The sequence below is a fragment of the Anser anser genome, assembly GCF_964211835.1.
Source record: "Anser anser genome assembly, chromosome: 8".
NCBI lineage: Eukaryota > Metazoa > Chordata > Aves > Anseriformes > Anatidae > Anser > Anser anser.
The window spans coordinates 29,200,816-29,220,278 of NC_139728.1; the positions used below are offsets into that span (position 1 = coordinate 29,200,816).

The window sequence follows — 19,463 nt, forward strand, 5'->3', positions numbered from 1 at the left end:
ACTATTGACGTTTTCGTTAGAGCTGAGGCAGTATTTTAAGTCTAAATCATATTTTTCTGTGGTTTATATATTTATTAAAGTTACATTTGGGACTTAGATGCATATAATACGCTCTTTCCTTCAAGGGTTTGAAATAAAGTGAATAACAGAATTACTTCATACCTGTTTGTATTTATGACTGGTTGAGGCCGGAGCTCTGAAGATTTACACTTGGCGGTAGAGTAAGATGCTGTGCTTGTCCTGCTCTCCTGGTAGGCCTAGTAAATCCTAAGCTCTTTGAGGTGAGGGCCCTCTTTGTTCCGTGTTTATACAGAGTTTAGCAAAGTGGGGATCTCGGGGTGGCAGTCCTTATTATCAGGTGCAGGACTGATAATTAGCAATACTTGCACCTGGCAGCAAGGTCCCAGTACAAGGTTAAAGGCTAAGAGCCCTCTCCTAGATTACGTGAAGCAGGGGCAGTCTGTAGTTACGGGAAGAGTTTCTGCTTGGGTTATGGTACCTCTGTAAGGCTGATAAACCTGCAAAGTCAGATACTTGGTGCATTCACCGCTCCAGTGTCCTTGTGTCTTCAATAGCACATGGCAAATTGTACTGGAATAAATACTGGTTATTGCTTTTGAATAAAGAGTGGAGAAAAATCAGACAAGGCTTGTGCCTAGTGGTGGAGATTAAGACAGCCATAATTTATTGCAGGCTTGCCTGTCATGACTAATGGATTCAGCCCCTATTAACTGCGCTGTGACACTTAAACTGACTATTTTTCTTCAGCTTCTTCCCTCAATTTTGACCAAAATGCATACCTACGAAGAAAAGACATTCATTCTTCTTCTCTCTAAGGCAGATTTTTGGTGTGTGAGATTAAGGGGAACTTCGGTGGCAAAGCCCACCACAGCATACGTACTTGTCCCAGCCTTTGTCACATGAATGCTGTCTTTTCAGGTGCTCTGCACAGGGCCAAGGGATTATAATGGAACCAGCTATCACCAAAGACTCTGCTCTCACACAGTACATGGGCCCCATTTGACATTTTGAATCTCACCTTACAAATAGGTGATACAGCAATTACTGGATGCAGTAATTGGGGTGCCATTGCACCATTGCATCTGCCCAGAAGTTTGCATTTCAAGGCAAATATATCAAAATATATATGACTGTGTAAACTTCCGTAATTTCTCTGGCTGTCTTCCCTCTGTCACCTTTCCCCCTCTCCTGCTATTCCTGTTTTATTTATCCTGCCGTAATAAAATCCGTCTCTCACAGAGAACAAGCAAACAAGAGACGTGCAGTAGTATGCTGACTTAGGACTGAAGATGCCGTGGTTAGGCAACAGGATGAGCACTCCCACCTTCCTCTTTGGGGTGAGCGTGGTGCATCCCTAACACCATAGTGACACCAGCACGAAGCGACACGGAGGGAAGTCCAGCTGCTTCCAGCTAATGCCCAGTGCAGAGCCAGGCAGAGAAACGAGCTCACGTCTAGCAAGCCTGTAGCGCCAGGAGGTGTAGAGGTGGTTGCTTTTGGAGCTACGAGCTCTTTGGAGGAAGGATCTGTATTTTTACAGAGAATTGATGGATTGATTTTATCACAGAGATTATTTTCTAAACTTCTCCAGGGTGAGAAAACTGTTTTAGGAAGATGGGCCAAATTCTTCTAAGCCATGGAGTGTTGTTGGGCACTGCAGAGCAATGAGGAGTTGGGTTTTATCACTGACTTTAGACACTTATTTTTAGACTTAAATTTGCTAAATGGAGAAATTCTTTTCTTGGCATAACCACGAAATAACTTATTTCTGAACATGTTAAAAAAATGATTTACTTTTGATAGGAATTTGAAGGGGACGGAAGAGCAAACTATTTTAAAGTCTTGCATGTACTTTTCTAACCAGATCATGGCTCCATAGTAATTTGAGAAGGCGAACACAGTTCACAATTGAGGAGTAAGTTAAAAAAACCTGAGTTTGAAATTCATAGGAGGAGAGAGACTTCCTGCTTTGTTCTTATGGTTTGGCATCAAACCAGTCATATGCAAATTTTAAATTGTGCTGCTAAATAGTTAAATAAGCAGATCTAAAGGGTGTAAGGTTCCCAGATCCTTTGTAATATCCACACACAGCTCATTTTAAATCTTCTACCAGTACATTCCGAATCACTTTTCTGATTTTATTGAAGAAAATGTCTGGAATTTTGATAGGAAGGACTTGAAAAAGATAGTCGAATCTGGATAAAATATTCATAGATATAAGAAGTTCTAGTACCAGGAAAAGGCTGCTGTGTGCCTTCATGACTGTTCTTCTAATTTCGTAATTTCTGTTTTCCCTGTTTTCTGTGCTGTTTGTTTAAATAAACTCTACTGGTTCTGTCTTTCACACATCATTGCTTTTTGCTTCAAAGGCTCCTTTTAATAACTCATTCTTTGGTTTAATTTTCTTTTGAACATGAATTGGGCTTCACCAAACACTCTGTATACAGCTCACACCCACAGACGCTGGGAGCAGGGTTGATTCAGTGTACATGTAATTGTGTACGGAGTTACTCTTTGCTGGGCTGGCCGATAGAGTTCAGTTTTCAAACTAGTTTCCATCATAGCTCTTTATTTTACCAATCCCATGTTTGGGGCTGCAACTTTTCCTCCCTCTTTGTGAAGAACAGACCACACTCCGATTTTGCACAAAATCTTTTCCACCATATGTTTTTAGTAATTGTATAGTAGGGAAAAATCACTTTTCCCTTGTCAGACATTTCTAGTAACACTTTTTTTGTAAAGGCCTTCGTCAGAAGTGGCTGAAATTTGAGACTGTTCGTAGAAATAGTCCTTCGAGGAGGTTAAGTTTGAGAAAGAAAATAGAAAATACGGTTAAACTGTGATTGAAAAATCACTCCTGAGCGTGTTCCTAGGAGCCGTGCCCTGTGCTAACAGCAGTCTTTGTGTTGGTGGCGCTGGGCAGGAGTCCGAGCGCTCACCCAGGAGCAGCGGAGGCCGCGTGCTGCCCGTGCAGGGCGGCTTGCAGAGGGTGCTGGGCATTGGCCAGCGCGGTGCGAGCCTGGCTTTGGCTGCGTTACGTGTCTGCTGCTGCACCTGCGCCCTTCGGTGGGCCGTGGCTGTGAATAGAGTATAGACAGAGTGGTCACACGGCACTCGGCGTGGCTGTTTCCCAGTTTTTCATTTGCTTTTTAGGTTTTTATACCTTGTATGCCATCAAATAGATGTCTCTTGCTGCTGTTCCTCATTGCTTGCACTGGACAAACTACCGTTGGTGGCAACTTTGTGGTGGGGAAGACAGAGGAAGAAAATCACATTAAAAGTGCACATTTTGAAACTCGGTAGGCAGAGGCAAATTGGGGCATAGAGAGGAGGTGGGAGAACCACAGGCAATCCCAAAAGAGCCAGAGCAGTGCTCTGGGATGGTGAGGTCAATGCAGCACGTAGGGCCTTGGGGCCAGGTAGCTGAGGCACCTGGGTGATGATGGGAATTAGTAATAGTCTTTGTGTCATTAATAATTTCTGTTTTCCAAAGGCTTTGCAGGCTATGGGAATAAGTGGTTAAGTAAAAGGTAATGCTGGTTCTTTTCAGTGTTCCCAGGGTCTGTAATGGGACCGGCCCGAGGCCCTATAAATAGCTTAGAACATTTTCATCTGTAACATTTGGTGTAAATTGTAACTTTCAGAAACTTATCTTTTATGTGGCGCAGTTTGCTTTTATGTTCCTACTGTCTAATCTTATCTTCCCATGTGCTGAAATATAAAAATTCATTGCAATTATCTTTCCTATAGTAAGATATCAAGGAGTTGGTACATTGTAAGGGGACCGAGTCGAAGTACAATCAACACACATTTTTTGGGTCTAAAAATATCGGTGCTTCAAAGGTCGGCTAAATGATAAATCCTGTCCTGAGTGTATATATAATACATACGAATGCACACTATAAATTTGTTTTATAGATTTTCATTGAAGCGCTTCACAGGCTGATGATAATTTCAAAACGCTGTGAGTTTATCTGAGGTCGCCGGTACAGCGTGCGAGGAGGCAGCGAGGCGTCGGGAAGGGCTGCAGGACAAGCCGCACGTAGGCGGAGGGGTTGCGGCCCTTTCGGCCGAGGGGGAGGCAGCGGCTTGCCAGCATTTGGCTCTTTGAACATGGCGAAAACCCATCGGGCTTTTTCTCTAAGAAGTCAGCCAGACAGCAGCAGCCTTCTCCCGTGGCCAAAGTCACTCCTGTGGGTTTCAATGGGAACGGGCCCTCGTGTCGCGCTATTGACTTCTCCTTTGTTCAGCTGCGGGAGCGCGGGGTGAGCGAGTCGGAGCGCAGCTGCTGGAAGTTGTGCTGCCACGGGGAAGCTGGAACGCAATCCGTGCGGGCAGCGGGATCCGCAGGCACCGGGAGCCAGCAGCGTTTCGAGCAGAGAGCGGGCAGAAATTCTTCCAGAAGGACTCGCCATCGCACGTCCCCCCATGCTCTTTTTCTTTCCATGGGAAAGGAGGGGTTGGACTGAGGCACTGTAAATAATACAACTAACCAGAGGCATTTTTAGATGCTCTAACACTAAACTGGATTTTCTCTAACATACATCCTGTACTCCTCTCGGGATGGTATAATTTATTTAAGTTAGTGCTCTTGGTATGTCTTTATTAGGAGTAGGAGCAACAGTCAAAAAGAGGTAGCGGTCAAGGGAGCTGAAGGACTCTCATCTCTTTCTCAAAATAATAAGTATTTTTAAGTAGACCCAGTGTTTCTTCTACCGGACTAAATAAAGCATTCCAGAATAAAACAAACACGTCTTCCCATTTAGGCTTTCATTGCACAAGTCCTGTTGAAATTCATACTAAGAGGGCTTGAGAATTTCCCTCCCATAGACGATCCCAGCGTTCGGCATTGTGTCCTGCCCGCCTCGCGCTCGGGGACAAACACAGCTGGGTGCTCAGGTCCGTGCTCGCCGGAGCTACGGGGAGAGCTGCCGGTGGTGGGAGCTCATCGAATGGAAACGTCTCACGTGCATTGTCTGCGTGACTGTGAGAAGCACGTCTGGTTTTAACTACACTTTCTGAAGTGTTACAGGCAATACAGTTGCTCTTTTCACTGGATATTGCTTACTTTTCTTCGGGATCACAAATATTTGAATACAATTATTCAGTCAGCTGGACATCTTTTTCCTCCCATTTCTACTCAAACAGTAGTAGAATTTGGTGTTGATTTAAAAGACTGTCTGCCTTAAAGCAGATTGCAGAGTTTGCACACTGTGAATTGTAATTAAAGTGTAAGGGGTGCTTATTATGTCAACAACTGGCATGAGAACCCCCGAGCAGCAGGTGACCCCAAACATGTGACGTTTGTGACAGCTAGGATCCTTCTTTCACTGGTTTAGCAATCTGAAAGACCAAATTGAAAGAAGCCCAGAGGCTGTATATTTCATTAAGTCCCAAGGGAAGTGTGGGATACAGCTTCCTTCTGCTTTGCTGGGACGTAGCCAAAAACTTTCTAGAGGCTCTGTTTTTGACAGAGGCTTGCTGAAGGGGGGGGAAAAAACCTTCCACCAATCACCCATAGGACCATAAATTTGACATTTCCCACAGTTTCTTTGAGGCACTGATGTTGCTGTGTCAGCAGTATGTCCCAAATCTTGTGTTGTATTGTTTGAAAAGGAACAGTCAAACTTTCAGGGGAGCTGAAATGTTTTTCTTCATTGTCCAACAGCTCCTCTGCTGCAAAACCACAAAGGATTATAAAACACACCTCTCAAACCGAGGGCTGCTTTTATCCAAAGTAGGTGCCGCGCACATTCACAGAGCCTACATCGTTTTCTGAGGCAGCAGAACACAGACGCTAACATTTCATCCGCGTTACAAAGCAGGCAGTAGAATATCATTTATAGACACATCAGACCCAATTGCAGCATTGATAAGGAAAGGAGCCTTATGAAAATACTGCGCTAAATTTAGCTCCAGCGTAATTCCAGTTGGGTTATGTAAAGAATAATAAGCTCGGCCCAAAGACTGAATTATGGGTCACAGCGCAGCCTGTAATTTATTTTAAAATAATCCTAAGTTCCGTGTTGGACAAGTTCTTCATCCTCAGCCCCTGCGCCGCATCCCTCCGGTCCTCTGTGAGCGGCCTGCGGTGCAGCCAGCAGCCCGTCGGGCGGCCGGCCTCCCCTCAGCCGCTGCTCCGCGCCGGGGAGACTTCTCATCTGCGTCACTGAGTTCAACTGAGTTCTTTCCAAAAGGTTTTAAGCAGGAAAATGGCGAATACTGTGCTCATTGTGTTCCTGCATGTTTTCTTGCCCTCACACGGGGATCTCTCTGCCTTTCTATCCCACTGTACTGCAGCGTTTCCTCTCAGCTCTTTCACGTGCCTTCTGATTCTAGATACTTCCCTTTCTGTGATAGCGCCTTATCCCATGACAGGAGAGGGCATTTTTGTCCTCCTTGAGTCAGCTTACATATATATGTTTTCAGTTAGTCTCAGAAGGAGGAAAGGTTTAGGATTCTTGACTCCTGAACACGATCGTCGTCAGTTCTGCCACTGATCTAGTAAGTAGCTCCAGTCAAGTTACTTAACCTACCGAGTCATGCTCCCTCTAGATACTACAGTAGCTAATATTTTATGAAGAAAATAGATCAAGTTAGATAAAGATAAAATAGCTTTAATAGTACTTCTATTTCAAAGGGGTATTTTGAGAATTAATGTTGACGAAATTCTTTGATCTTGGATGAAAGATGCTTTAGAAATGTAAAATATCTTTGTTATTTGTCATCTCCGGCTGTGCAATTTTTCTCAGAAATTAAATTTTCGAAAACACGCGGAAGGTTTCAGTGTAGCTCTGATTGTTCAACTTTTTTTTTAGAAGAGTTTCAGAAAAAGTGACGGGGTTGTTTGTGATTACACGTAGTACAATATGTCAGTTTAGATGCGAGTAATCCGGAGTTGTTAATGCAACTTCCCGTGGCACTCCTGAATTTGGCTCCATAGTTCGATGCTATAAATAATAAAATAACCAAAATGCTGAGATTGTGAAAGTAGATTCTGAGCCCTTTCTGCATAGCTTCCCTCATATAAAACCGTGTGCTGTTACCAGTCGCACAGGATTGCATCATTATTTCTAACCCTACATGCAGCGCGTGGTCAGACTGCCACCGACACAGAGCTGGGTCCCAAGAATTACTTGAGCAGAGTCTCAGCTCGGGCCGCAGCAGATGTCTTTGCATTTTCTTTCAGTGCAATATGGTAAAGACCTGCAAACAACCTCTGCCCTGCCAGCAAACAAATGTATGAAAATACTGTTAAAAATGGCAGAGGAAGTAGTCGTAAGTCAATGAGGTGGTTATGTTTGGTCTATTTTTAATTTTTGGACAACTGCTTTATTTCTTTTGAGCGGTCAGCTTCTAAGTGAACTCTTTTCCAAATGTAACATTGTACCTTTAACTTTTTGGAAGGTTTGTTTCTGAGAAAACATTAATAATATTTTTATCCGGGAACAGTTAGCTTTTTAGTCCATCTGAAGTTTTCAGCCTCTATAATGTACCGCTTGCTAAAAGGCACACTCAACAATGCATTAAGTACAACAGAATATTCCTTTGCAGGATTCCCTTTGTTGCAGACATTTTCTATGACATTTTAGTCAATATTTGCATGGCAGACTGTCCAAAATTATTTTGTTTTAGGCACATCACTGATAACTGGACCCATATTCTTTATCATTCTTTTACATTCATTAGTCACTCTGTAGTGTTTTTAACATTTTAAAACACTCATGCAATTCAAAGGAAAATAGATTTCAGCCAAAACGCCTTCAAAATTATCTTTTTTCCTTTGAGTTATTCAGCGATTTTTAACACTTCGTATGTTTGATGTTTTTTTCTTTAGTCTCAGCAAGGCAAAGTTTTTGCAGGCTTTGACTACACTAAAGATAGGATTTTGATAGAAAAAATGTGAGGTAAACTGAACTTAATGTGAAAATGTTATCAGACATGGTGTAAGGTGTAGCCAGCCAAAAAACCTGGCTATTTGCCTTCTGTGTAAAAGGTAATTTAAAAAAAAAAAAAAATTACAACAAAACTAATTAGCAGATATTCTAATGCAAGAAAATGTTGCTGTTAGTAAAGTTTCTTCAATATGCCAGAAAGCAGATGGTGGCAATGGAATAGCGTTTTCTTTTGCCAGCTTTTCTATATGCTTTCTAAACCTGCAAGAGCTTTTGCTATTCAGTATTCAAATTTCTGACACTCTATGATCTTTTTCATCTTAAAACAGAAATAGAAACTGAAACTTAAAAATGTAATCAAGTCAAGCTGTCTGTTCATCGGATCATAACCATGGCTTTAAAAGTTTGATTAAAATTTTGTCTACACAGTGTAGTTACAGGTTCTGAGAGCTCTGGGCTTTTCTGTTTTTAATTTTCTCCCTCAAAATTCAGTTTTTCAGCACTGGGACCAAGTGAAAACGGATTTTAGGTGGTATTTTCAGAGTCAACACTTCCATCTTAATCTTTTTCAGTGTGTGTGTGGAGGAGGGAATCCTACCTTTTATATCTATATACCCTATTCTTTCATATATTTGTAATGATCCACCGTCCTTTGAGATGGAGATACAGTTCCATTTCTCCATTATTTATGGCCGTTGTACCTTAGATTTTGCTGTAACTCAGTGTGGTATCGAGCCTGCAGGATGTTACTTCTCTCTGAGTTTTAACTTTATCTTCTACTTGCGTGGCTTACAAATACAGGAGAAACACAGAACAAGTAGGCTGCCTACCAAAAGGCTGCTTTTTTTCTGCCCGAGTCTGTGTTGTTGATGCCAACATGATACTGATGCAACAAAACACGTCCTGATTTTTATGGTAATTCTCTGTTCTTCTTTGCAGTCTGCAATATTGTGAGAGTAGAAACATATCCATAGAGCAGCAATCAGTGGCAATTCTTTGTGGGCAAAATCCTATGACTTTTCAGTTGGAGAAAGGCTTTGGGTTGATGGCAATATTTCTGCAATTATTTTCAGAAACAAGGCAAGAGAGGGCAAGGTAGGGAGGGAGGAAAGGGAGCTATCAAGCAGTTTTTTCTGCTGTATAATTTTATATATACGGATGTTTTTTTGCCAGCAGTTTAATTTTGCATAAAGCTTAAGAAAACCTGAAATGGAAATTTTTTACATGCCACGTTGAACTCCTCAGAGTGCACAAAACAAGGAAAAGACATCTGCCAGAAAAAAATAAAACAATAAAAAATAAAAATTGGCCACTATAACCAAATATGTACTTAGCAGGGGCTGAAATGGGAGCCAAGAGGAAAGGTGTCAGGTACATCAAAATGAAAGAGGGTTGTGAAAACGGAGCAGCTAATGTAGATCCATAATAAAAAATAAATGCATGAACTCTGTTCAGGTTGCCCCTTCTGTAACTTGGTATTCATGCTATTGACAAAAACTCCATGAAATATTAGTTCACCCTTTCATTATTACTTAAATAATCACACACATTTTTATTATCAACATTATTTTTCCTTGCGTGAAACAGAATAATCCTTAATAGGAAAAATGGGCCAATTTCTCCAGGAGTTAGGTTTTTTTAATATTCTTTATTCTGTTTGAGGTATGGATTCTTACTTAAATTTTATGGTTAAGAGTAGGAAAACGTTACACCTGTCCTTTCGGAGAACGAGGAGAGGGAGAGGTTGACGGAGGAGAAGGTTGGGGGTTTTGCCCAGTGTGTTTATTTGGTGAGGGTTTTTCTTTGTTTTTGCTGGCTGATGAAGTCTTGGACGGCTCCGGCAGTGGAGAGAACTTAGCAAGAGGCACAGGCTGAAATATGTGAATGCTCTGATGGTCTCCAGAAACAGCTAGTTTATTAGTGTGATGTTGAAAAGGCGAGTCTCGGAAAGCAGGTTCAGAAGGCTCCGCTCATTGTCAGGAGTACTTTTATTTGGCCTTTTGATGGAGGGCAGGTTTGGGCAATTCTTTATTCCTGCCCGCTATGGAAAATCTGGAGAGCCTCCTTGGTCGTGACCTTGCAGCAGTGCGCGCCGTGGCCCAGGGAGAGGCACCGCACCGCGCTACTGCCCGGGCAGCGAGGATAAAGGATGAGGATGGGCACTGCAGAGAATAGCCTGGGAATACGCAGCTCCCTGCCTCGGGTCCCATAAGGATGAGTTTGTCACAATAAATAAATAGCAAGAGGGTGGGGGGGGATAAAGATTAATTGGGTGACTGTACTACAGCCAATGGAGTCTCACCATATGGTGGACATAATCCTGCTTTGCTAATGTTAGTTTACTCACCAGTGTAAAATTGCACAAAAGCAGAGCTGGAGACTTTTACCAAAGCGACCAGATCTGCTCATCACTCAGTTTCATCTTCACTTGCCTTTGTACGTGATGTAAGGCATTACAAAAACTGCGATTTAGCCTCCTTAACTGTTGCTGTTGTTATTGAGTTAGAATCTACTCCAGAGAGAAATGCAGAAACGATTTCTTATTCCTCAAAATATCCAGAAAAAAAAAAATGCAAGAGAAAGATAACCCGAGAGTGACTGGAAATATCCCTTCTAGGTGACTTTGGATTCACTCTAGCAAGTAATTTTCTAGATAATGTAGTTGAAGGCTTTCTAAGCCAGCGTTGCCGTTGCCATTGTAATGGCTGTATCGGTGGGAATGATACTTTATTATCAGCAGCGGCGGCTTGATTGCTCGGCTCCTGGCTTTTTACTCCTTTTGGTAACTGTGCTTCTGAAGGTAAATCACTTAACCTCTATGTGCCTCCTTCATCCCTTCGTAAAGCGGGCACAGTAATGCTCACCTTTCCCACAGAGGTATTGTAAAGCTTAGTTTAATGTTAATAAGATGTTTTAATTTCCAGGATAAAAGGATGTTCTATAAATACACATTAGAAGTAATAATACTTTTAATGTATACCATTATTTTATAACAGTGCTTTTCTAGTTTTAGAAATTTTTTATTGGTTTGCAATTATTGCAGAATCCGTTTTTGTTAATTAAAGATTGACATTCGGGCAAAATTCGTTGAATTATTCTATAAATTCCGTTCTGCGTGCGCTGCGCATGCCCAGAGCCGTGCTCACCTGCACTTTGGGATCATCAGTACGGCCCTTCGGCTTTTAAAACAACTCTTCGATGCGTGTGCTCAGAAGTTTGATGGCTCCTAAATAGAATGGTTCAAATATTTCAAAGCACTTGAGATTCGTATAGTGTGAAGCAATTTAAAATTATTGTACTGCAATTAATTTTAAATAACTGAGCACTGCATATGTCTAGAAACCCATACAGATCCAAATGGAAGCTCTCTAAAAATTGAAATGATTCAATAAATTTAAATCACTCTGAAGAAATGGATGTAAGTACTGTAAATCATTTTGTGAGGGGGATAGGCAAATTTTGTAGAACTGAATCTGAGGGTAGAGACTCTAATTAGATATTTTATTTTGGGGTTTATGATGATGAAATGTAGGTTAATTTATATTTCCTAGGGATATGAGGGCAGCTCTTGTTGATCCATATGGTTCCTTGTAGCTCTTACATAGGCTGCTTTTTTTTTTTTTCATTTCCCAAGATTACAGAAACTTAGCAATCCAACTTTGCACATATTTTTTTTCCATTACAAATATCTTTCCCTCCAAATCTGTATAAAAAGACATGAGAAAAATATTGGTCCACAGCTAGAAATGCCAAGTGTATTTTTAAATGCAGCTAAAAAAGTACTGCAGAATTAAACATTGTACAGCATGGAAGCTAACATTTTGCGGAGCTGGGCTGCTCAATGAATATGAATTTCCATCAGCCTAAGCCGCCGGCTCAGGTAGGGCCTGTATCTGCAGATACCAACGCGGATTACTGTCTGATGGCGGTCCGCGAGCCTACGGCGTGCTCCCGCTCCTTTCCCCACGGACGTATCAGAAAGATGCTATCTGATGGAGGAAGGCTGGTGAAAATACCGACGCGAGACCTGTCGAGAGCGGTGCCGTTGGCTGTAGATCAGCTCCAGGAGAACGGGCGCGTGGGATCCTCCACCCCGGCTCTCGCTGTAGGGCTTCGGTTCCTCCCGAGCACCAGAGCCAGGAACTGGGGCCGCGCACGGCCCTCGCCAGGCCCTTCCATCCCCTGCCACCTGCGGAGGGTCGGGACGGTGCGGCCTCGCTCCTGGCACGCGCGCTTCCCCCGGGGACGTTCCCTCGCCGGGGCCTGGCCACCGGCCTCACGGGTGGGCCAAGGCCCGTGGCGGCCGGGGGGCCGCTCCGACGGCCCCTGTCGCTGCCGGCGGGGAGGAACATTTTGCGTGGGGTTTGCTCCAGAGCTGGTGGGCTCCTCGGGGCCGAGGAAGCGCGGAACGCGAGAGGGGCCCCTCTTCAGGGTCTTCCTTAAGGCCTTACCTTACTTTTAGACAGTTGTCATTATCTTTGTCTAAAGGTCATGGCTAAATTGAATAAAAGGAAAGCTGTGTGTTCCTGTCGATGCACAATGGCAGTATTGACTTTCCTAATCCAGTTTGCTGAGGGGTGAGAGAATTAAATTAGATATCTAAGCACAGAAATTGAGAGCCTTTGAAAACAAAGATAAGGAGACAGCCTGTATTTTCCTTTTCCTGGGAGCTCTGGGCTCAAGATTTTGCAGGTGTGTCATCTGATCCATGGCTTGCATCGATCAAAACTGTGCCAATGCATATTTAATTAGCAAGGGGACCCTGGATGCATTATGGCCATCATCCCTATATTGAATGGACTGTCAGACTTTCTGAATGCCTCCCCACCCCCCCGCTTCGTTGTTTGGGGAGCTTCTGCATTTTGTCTGAGCAGCTAAAAGTTTCTTTGTTTTTAGCTGGTGATGCATACAGCACCACTGAGGAGAATACAAACAAGTAAAGTCCTAAAGTGTTTATTTTGTCTAGGAAAAAGGGCTGAACCAATTTGAATCCTCTGGGTAACGGATTTTTGTATCTCTTGGAATTAAAAAAACACAGTCGCATGATGTTTACTTTAAGAATATTTTATTATAACAAATAAAATCTGTGCTGTGGGATTTCTTAAGGAAGCCTTTGATGACAATTTGAATTAAGTCAAAATTAACGTTTGCTACTGCAAAGGAATAAATAGAAAATGTTCCAGAAATGAATCAGTAAGCAGGAATCAAAGGCTGTAAACTGTTTTAAAAACAAACATTTAGAAGTGAATCAAATACTTGTTTGTAATATCAAGGAACAAATATGGGAATACACAGATTCCCCGCATTCTAGGCTATCACACGATAGCAGTAAATCATTTATGGGCTAGTGAGAACAAAGAAAGTTGATTTAAAATGAAACCATTCTGATACAGCTCTTGGGTCTCATAGCTTTCTGGTTAAGTTGCGTGTTTTTCTTCTTGCCGATGACGAGGGAGGTAACCCGAAATTTTCGCGTCCTGAGAAGTTAGCCCTGGAGTTGGGGAGATCTTTGTTTGCATCCACCTTGTTACAAAGCCGCCCCGGCAGACAGAGTGTTGCCTGATAAACAGATGTAATACACAAAGTCTGCTCACAATAAAGAGCAACAGACTGTGGGCACATGTTTTGGTCTCATTCAAACTCATCAGCATAGTCTAGCTAGCTGTTTTGTTGCTAGTCTACTTACGGGGTAGCTTAGTAGCGTCTTACTGGTGAAGTAACAAGGAGTTTTTTTGCCACAAAAGTTTTGTGGCAAGGGCTCATGGGAAAATCATTTGCATACATCTTGTTACAAAGGCTGACTACTTCCTGGCTTAGACAAAGTGTTGCCTGATAAACAGACTTAACACACAAATGTCTGTCTGGAATAAACAACAGCAAGCTTTGATTTACATTTCCATTATCAAAGATAATCTCTTTCCCAGTGTACAGGAATTAAGAGTCCTTGCCTGATAAAAAACCAGGCTGGCATGGCGGGGATTTTACCACTGCAGAACCCGTCTTCGTCAGCTGAGGGGCTGTGGCATACTGTATTGGGGGGTATAAAAGAAAACTGGAAATCTGGTATGGATATATGTACGTGTGACGGTGAGGTGGATGATAATGAAGCACTTTGAACTCCCTATAAAAGTTGACTTGAAAGCGATGGCTAGAGTTAAACAGAGACCCAGGCCTACCTTAAATGAAATAGTAGTAGCCACCAAAATAGCCATAAATAATAATTGTAGCATATATAGAGCAATGCATATGTGTTTATGTTATAACGTGTAATGAAGGGAAAGTGAGTGTAAAAAGCCTCAGTCCTGTTGCTGGTTTCTGTTTGTAAATCCCTTAAGCTCACCACGTAAGGTTGTGTATAAAGGAGCATGATTTAGATTTTTTTAAACATATATAAATCTTTGGTAGAATCCATGCCCAAAATTATAGATGAAAAATTTATTGCATGAACACAACCCAGCCGTATAAATATTTTATTACAAATAGGACTCTGAAACTTGAATAAAATATGTCAGTTTATTATACGGTATTTCCCCCCCTAAAACATGATATGAATGGAAAATTTAACTTGTGCACTTCCCCGGTGTGCCGAGGAGGTGCGGGGCTGGCAGAATCGGACAAGGGGCCCGCTCTCCTTGGCCGCAGAGCAGGCTCGGCGTGGGCAGCGGCAGCGCCGGCCGCTTCTTTCGGCACGACGTGGCCATCGCCCGTGTGCCCTTCTGCTGGCCAGGGCTCGGCTTCGCTTGGGGCTGCCTCTTCCTGGGTCGGAATAATCCGAGACCCGGTGAGGCGCTTTGTCCAGCAGGCGACGAGGCTGGCCCCGGACTGCCACCCGAGGCTGGAGTCTGCGAAGCGCGGCGTGTCGAGGAAGTGCGAGTGTCCAAGAAAACGTCCCGTTTTTCCCAAGTCGCGTAGCCAAGGAGTAGTTTAACGCTGGGAAGTGCCATGACGCTCGGCGCGGGTTTTTTTTTTTTTTTTGCAGAGGAGCGTAACAGCTCTTCACCGTCTGTGTCGTGGTCTACGAAAAAGAACAACATTGTCAGTCTGTTGACATTGGTCCTGTCCACGGGCCAGACTTTCCTGGGAATGTTTTATTCTCTCCAAACAATGGAGCGCTCCCTTCCAGAGCAGCGAGCCTTGCCTCCACGCAGCCGTCGCGCAGCCGGGCTGTAACCCACTCCTGCTGCAGCCGAAAATGAAAATTACATCCTGAAAAGTCCCGAGCTTTGGCTGGGGCTGAAGGCCCCTGCCTGCGTGTGGCTGGAGGCCGTGCAGACCTAGGGCTCGGGCGCCACTGCCTCGATTGCGCTGGGGCAGCCAGAGAGGAACGGAAAATAGAGGTAGAGAGTGCTACTTCAGGAAAACTAGCCTGTTTTGTTGCTGTTTTCCTTTTTTTTTTTTTTTCCTTTACCCCTTAATCGTAGTTGATTCTTGGAAGTAGAGAGTAGAATTTCTTTGACGTTATTTTCATTTCATGGTTGCGGCTGGTGCCAGGTCTGCTCGAGCTTCTCCTGGCCGGTAACCTGGACTCAAGTGTCCGTACTCCTGCTAACTCCAGCAAGTTGAGGGTTAAAAATCCCAACCACTAACTTTTCTTTAACTAAAAAAGCCCCCAAATAAAACCCATTGTGCTATTCAAGGTTAAGCTTCCTTAAATATAAAACTAGATTCCTGGGTGATTTTTTATTTTTTTTTAAATCAGCAATCTTAATAGTGGTTCCTCACTATAATATTTCCAACTCCATCTGAAATCATTTAAATCCTCCCCTTAATAACATGCACTTTATTGTAATATACAGATTCTTTGGCTTCCTACCAGCCTTAGCTTAAGGCACCAATGAAACTCGTTGCCGCAGGGGGCCGTGGATTCAAGAGGGGCTCGCATCTACTGTATATTTTGTTTTGTATGTTTTCCAATGGCTCTAATTATTGCAGGTGGTAGAATTTAACTGGCGGTGTTGTTGCTAAAGAAAATAGGCATAAAGTGTATACTGTTTTGCAGAGTGGCTATCAAATATATAGAAAAGAGAAAATCAAATGAATTGTTAAACTGCTCTATAGTAAGTGATTTTATTGATTTAATGCAAATGCTTATGAAAACGATCTTCCATTTATATCAATTATGTATGGGCAAAAATTAATTTATTCCTCCGGTCACCTGTTTGGCTAACTGACTCAGCAGGACACGCTTTCCCCCTCCTGTTGTATCCCAGCCCGCAAAAGAATAAACATTCAGAAAACTGGAATTTTAAAGTTTCCATGTGCAAAACAACAAAAAAGCCCCGACAGGAGTTACTGCCAACTGCTGAAAAAGCAGAGAGCGAGCTGGGGAGGGTGAGCAAGACTCGTCCTAGGCAAGACTGTAAAATACAACGGCTCTGATTTTGCCAATCCCTTAACCATGTGGCGGCACATTTATATGTACCGGATCATCTGCGGCATCTGAATAAAATCAGGGAAGCAAAATTCTGCATATAAACATTTTGGCTAAGTGCCTTAACTCAGTCTTCTTATCTGGGGTTTCCACAAGATGCCACCTTGCATAACAATGCCGAGCGTACGCTTGCCCAGTGCACATTTTCGGTAGCCTTCCGTGCTCTGTGTCGCAGTGCATATTGTTTTTAATTCTGCCTCCTCCTGCTTTTTATTGCCCCATGCCTCTCCGCGAAGAATACTGCTGAAAGCTTTTGTTGTCTTTTTTTTTCAGAAATTAGTATTTAATTTCAGCAGAAGGGGTGGGCTGCAGGAAAACAGAATTTAGCAAAATGTATCACAGTAGCCGGAGTAATAAAAGAAGAAAGTTAAGATTCAGTGTGCAAACAAATGCCCTGTGGTCAGTAGAGGCTCCCTTTTGCGCCTAGCCCTGGTGTTGGAAAAGCAGCCCCGAGTGCAAACAAAAGTACTTTGTGTCTCAAAACCCAGGAGCAGTTCCCGACGTGCGCGCTGCTCGCGGGCTGCCGAGCTTTGCTGGGCGAAGGTGCCAGGCAGGGGGCTGGAGAGCGTCAGCTCCAAGCCCGGCTCCGGCGTGTGCCACCGCGCCCTCGTCCCTCGTGCTGCTTCACCGGCTTCGGTACCGTGTCGGGAGGAAAACAGGCTTTGAGTCCCATATTTGTGCAGCAACTTTTTCAAATGCGTCAGTTGTTGTGGGATTGTAACCCTACTTGGAGCGTAAAGCCCAAACGCTGCTTGAGCTGGGGCTTCTCGAAGGAAAACAAAATCCTGGAGAGTGAGCGAAAGCCTCGTGCATGCCCTGTAAAATGAAATCCGTCGGATGTGGGTTTTGAATGTTAACTCAATATTTTACATTTCTGATATGTTACCTTTGTGGCTACCTTTGTGCCATCGGAAACGTGAAACTTCCTGCCAAAATCTAGTGTCCAGAATATAACAGCAGTGTGCCTCTTAGGCGGTAGCCTATCTGCTGTCTGATTTCAGCTTCGTTAAAGATAGCCCCGAAAATGAATATTTAAAACAAGATTGCAGAAGTAAATTATTTCATTGGAATTCATTGCAGAAATTTTTAAAAAATTATAAATATAAAAGAGAGGAAACAGGCTCTGGACACATGGGGAAGCATACAAATTTTTAGCAGAACTTCATTTATTTTAAATAGAAATATCAGGATTTAAGCTTTTTTTGCTAAGTATTCTGAATATTTATATTTCAAAATTTATCAAAATTTGTTTTGCGAGCACATTTTTTTACATGTAGTTTTTAATTTATACAAGATTGTCCTCTAAGCTTCTGAATGATACCTAATGCATACAGTCAGCAGGTAAAAAAAAATTTGAATATTTAAAATAGGCATTTTCTTTATAGTGCTCTGCGGTAATTAAAATCTTCATTTGCTTAAAAGCAAGGAACCTTTTTAAAGCAATAAATTAGCATTGCTTGACCCAAGGTCACTAGTAGTACTGCTTCTTCCAGCGCTATTAATACCTCAAAGAAAAAGAAGGGGTGGTGTTATCACTCCGTTGCAATAGAAGTAAGATTTTCAATTTAATCACAGTTAAGTGTCATGACCTTTTGATCTTGCATTGACTTCTCACTGAAATGTGGTCAAATTTCAGACAGCTAATTCTAAACTCTGCAAAGTCAAGGTGAAGTCAGAAAATAGGTTCGCCACGAATTGAGGTGTTTTTGATGCAGTAGCAAGTGGTTTCGTTTCCTAAGTTTTGTTTCACTGCAAAAAACTTTTTTTATGGGCTCAATAAATTACAAAACAATTTCTGGAGGAAAAAAAAGTGAACTTTTTTTTCTGCTTTTATGAATTGCAAAAACAGTAATTTGAATTTGCTGGTTTTATATAGATTTTTTTTAATTTATATATTTTTTTTCTCCCATAGGTAAAGACTCATTTTTTCCAGTTCTTAGTGTTAGAAATAATTACGAAGGAAAACAGTATTTGACTAAAGCTTCTACTAAGAATCATTTTCAAAGTGAAGAGCAATCATCTTCACATAGAGTTAATAATGTGTAAAAAAAAAAGCAAAACATTCATATTTACACCCATCCTTTTATAGGTCATTTTATTATTTCAGGCAAATATATTGTGTTGGTTGGAGACTGTTAGCTGGGAGTTTGTAGGACCCATTATTTGTACAAGTTCTAAAGCAGTTCGTCGAGTGTCTGATCTCATTTATAGCACTGCAAATCAGGGTAATACCGTTCATTTCAGTGGTCTTGGAGCACCGTAACCACTGCGAAAGTATGGCAAAAATCATCTCTTCTATCAGTTTTGCAGATTTTGTTTCAGAACTGTGTAGACAACAATCTCCACGACTTTGTAGTGTTGCTTAGTTACCTTTATATGCAAGCTTCAAAATCTGTTTTGAGACTTTACTATGTGTTGGATTAAGGCTCTGGCTTGTATACAACATAGAGGCTGCATTATAAAAAACATGTAGGAGAGTAGTTTAAATATGCCTTCTCTAAAAAGAAGGATTCTCAAAGCTTAATTTATGCAAACACACACACCAAGCACTCTGTGTAGTGCCGTAAACAAGATTCCCTTTTTTTTCTAGCAAAAAATCTTACCTAGGCACGGGACTTTTGCATTATCATGTCCTGGTGCAACATTCTTGTCCTTAGTTTGTACTCTCAGCCTTTTGAGGAAGTCTGGCGCCTCTGATCTATTTTCCACAGCAGACCCTGTAATTTTTGGCTGTATTTTATGTTTTTCAGATTCAAGTCAATCTGAAAGTCCCAGCCAGCCAAGTGAAGCTGATATTAAGGACCAGCCAGAAAATGGTAAGTTCTTACCTGCTGCTCCTGCTTTGGGATATTAAAACAGCCCATATTTATTAAGAATTTTTCCTATGTCTAATATAAAAGGACTATTCAGAATAATTGACATGGGATAGGTGCAGATAGGTTGTGTACTCTCCTCATAGTTCAAATGCTGCTTTTTCACTAATCTAAGTAGCATTTGTTTCTCCAGTCCTGGAGAGAGACATTTTTTCCTTTAAAAATCATTTTAATTAGGGAGATGCCATTAAAGAGCCTGCTGTATGCAACCCTTATCCTTATTCCTCCGTAGCAAAGGCTTTC

General features: G+C 42.2%; 1 protein-coding gene and 1 long non-coding RNA gene across 51 annotated transcripts in view; one reads left to right on the forward strand and one right to left on the reverse strand.

Annotated features, from left to right (window-relative positions):
• The window catches only part of LOC310903245, a 30,818-nt gene extending 24,294 nt beyond the window's left edge, over window positions 1–6,524 (reverse strand). Inside the window, exon 1 of the long non-coding RNA XR_014587378.1 lies at window positions 163–6,524. This is a non-coding gene — a long non-coding RNA (uncharacterized lncRNA). The remainder of the gene's footprint in view (window positions 1–162) is intronic.
• Window positions 1–19,463, forward strand: part of NFIA (nuclear factor I A) — a 352,139-nt gene that overhangs the window by 216,803 nt on the left and 115,873 nt on the right. For 32 of the 50 annotated variants that reach the window (XM_083846021.1, XM_083846019.1, XM_083846041.1 and 29 more), the window contains exon 3: window positions 19,098–19,163. The exons of the other annotated variants lie outside the window; for them this stretch is intronic. In XM_083846021.1, coding sequence (XP_083702147.1) covers window positions 19,098–19,163 — 66 coding nt within the window. The remainder of the gene's footprint in view (window positions 1–19,097; window positions 19,164–19,463) is intronic. 50 annotated transcript variants of the gene reach the window in all.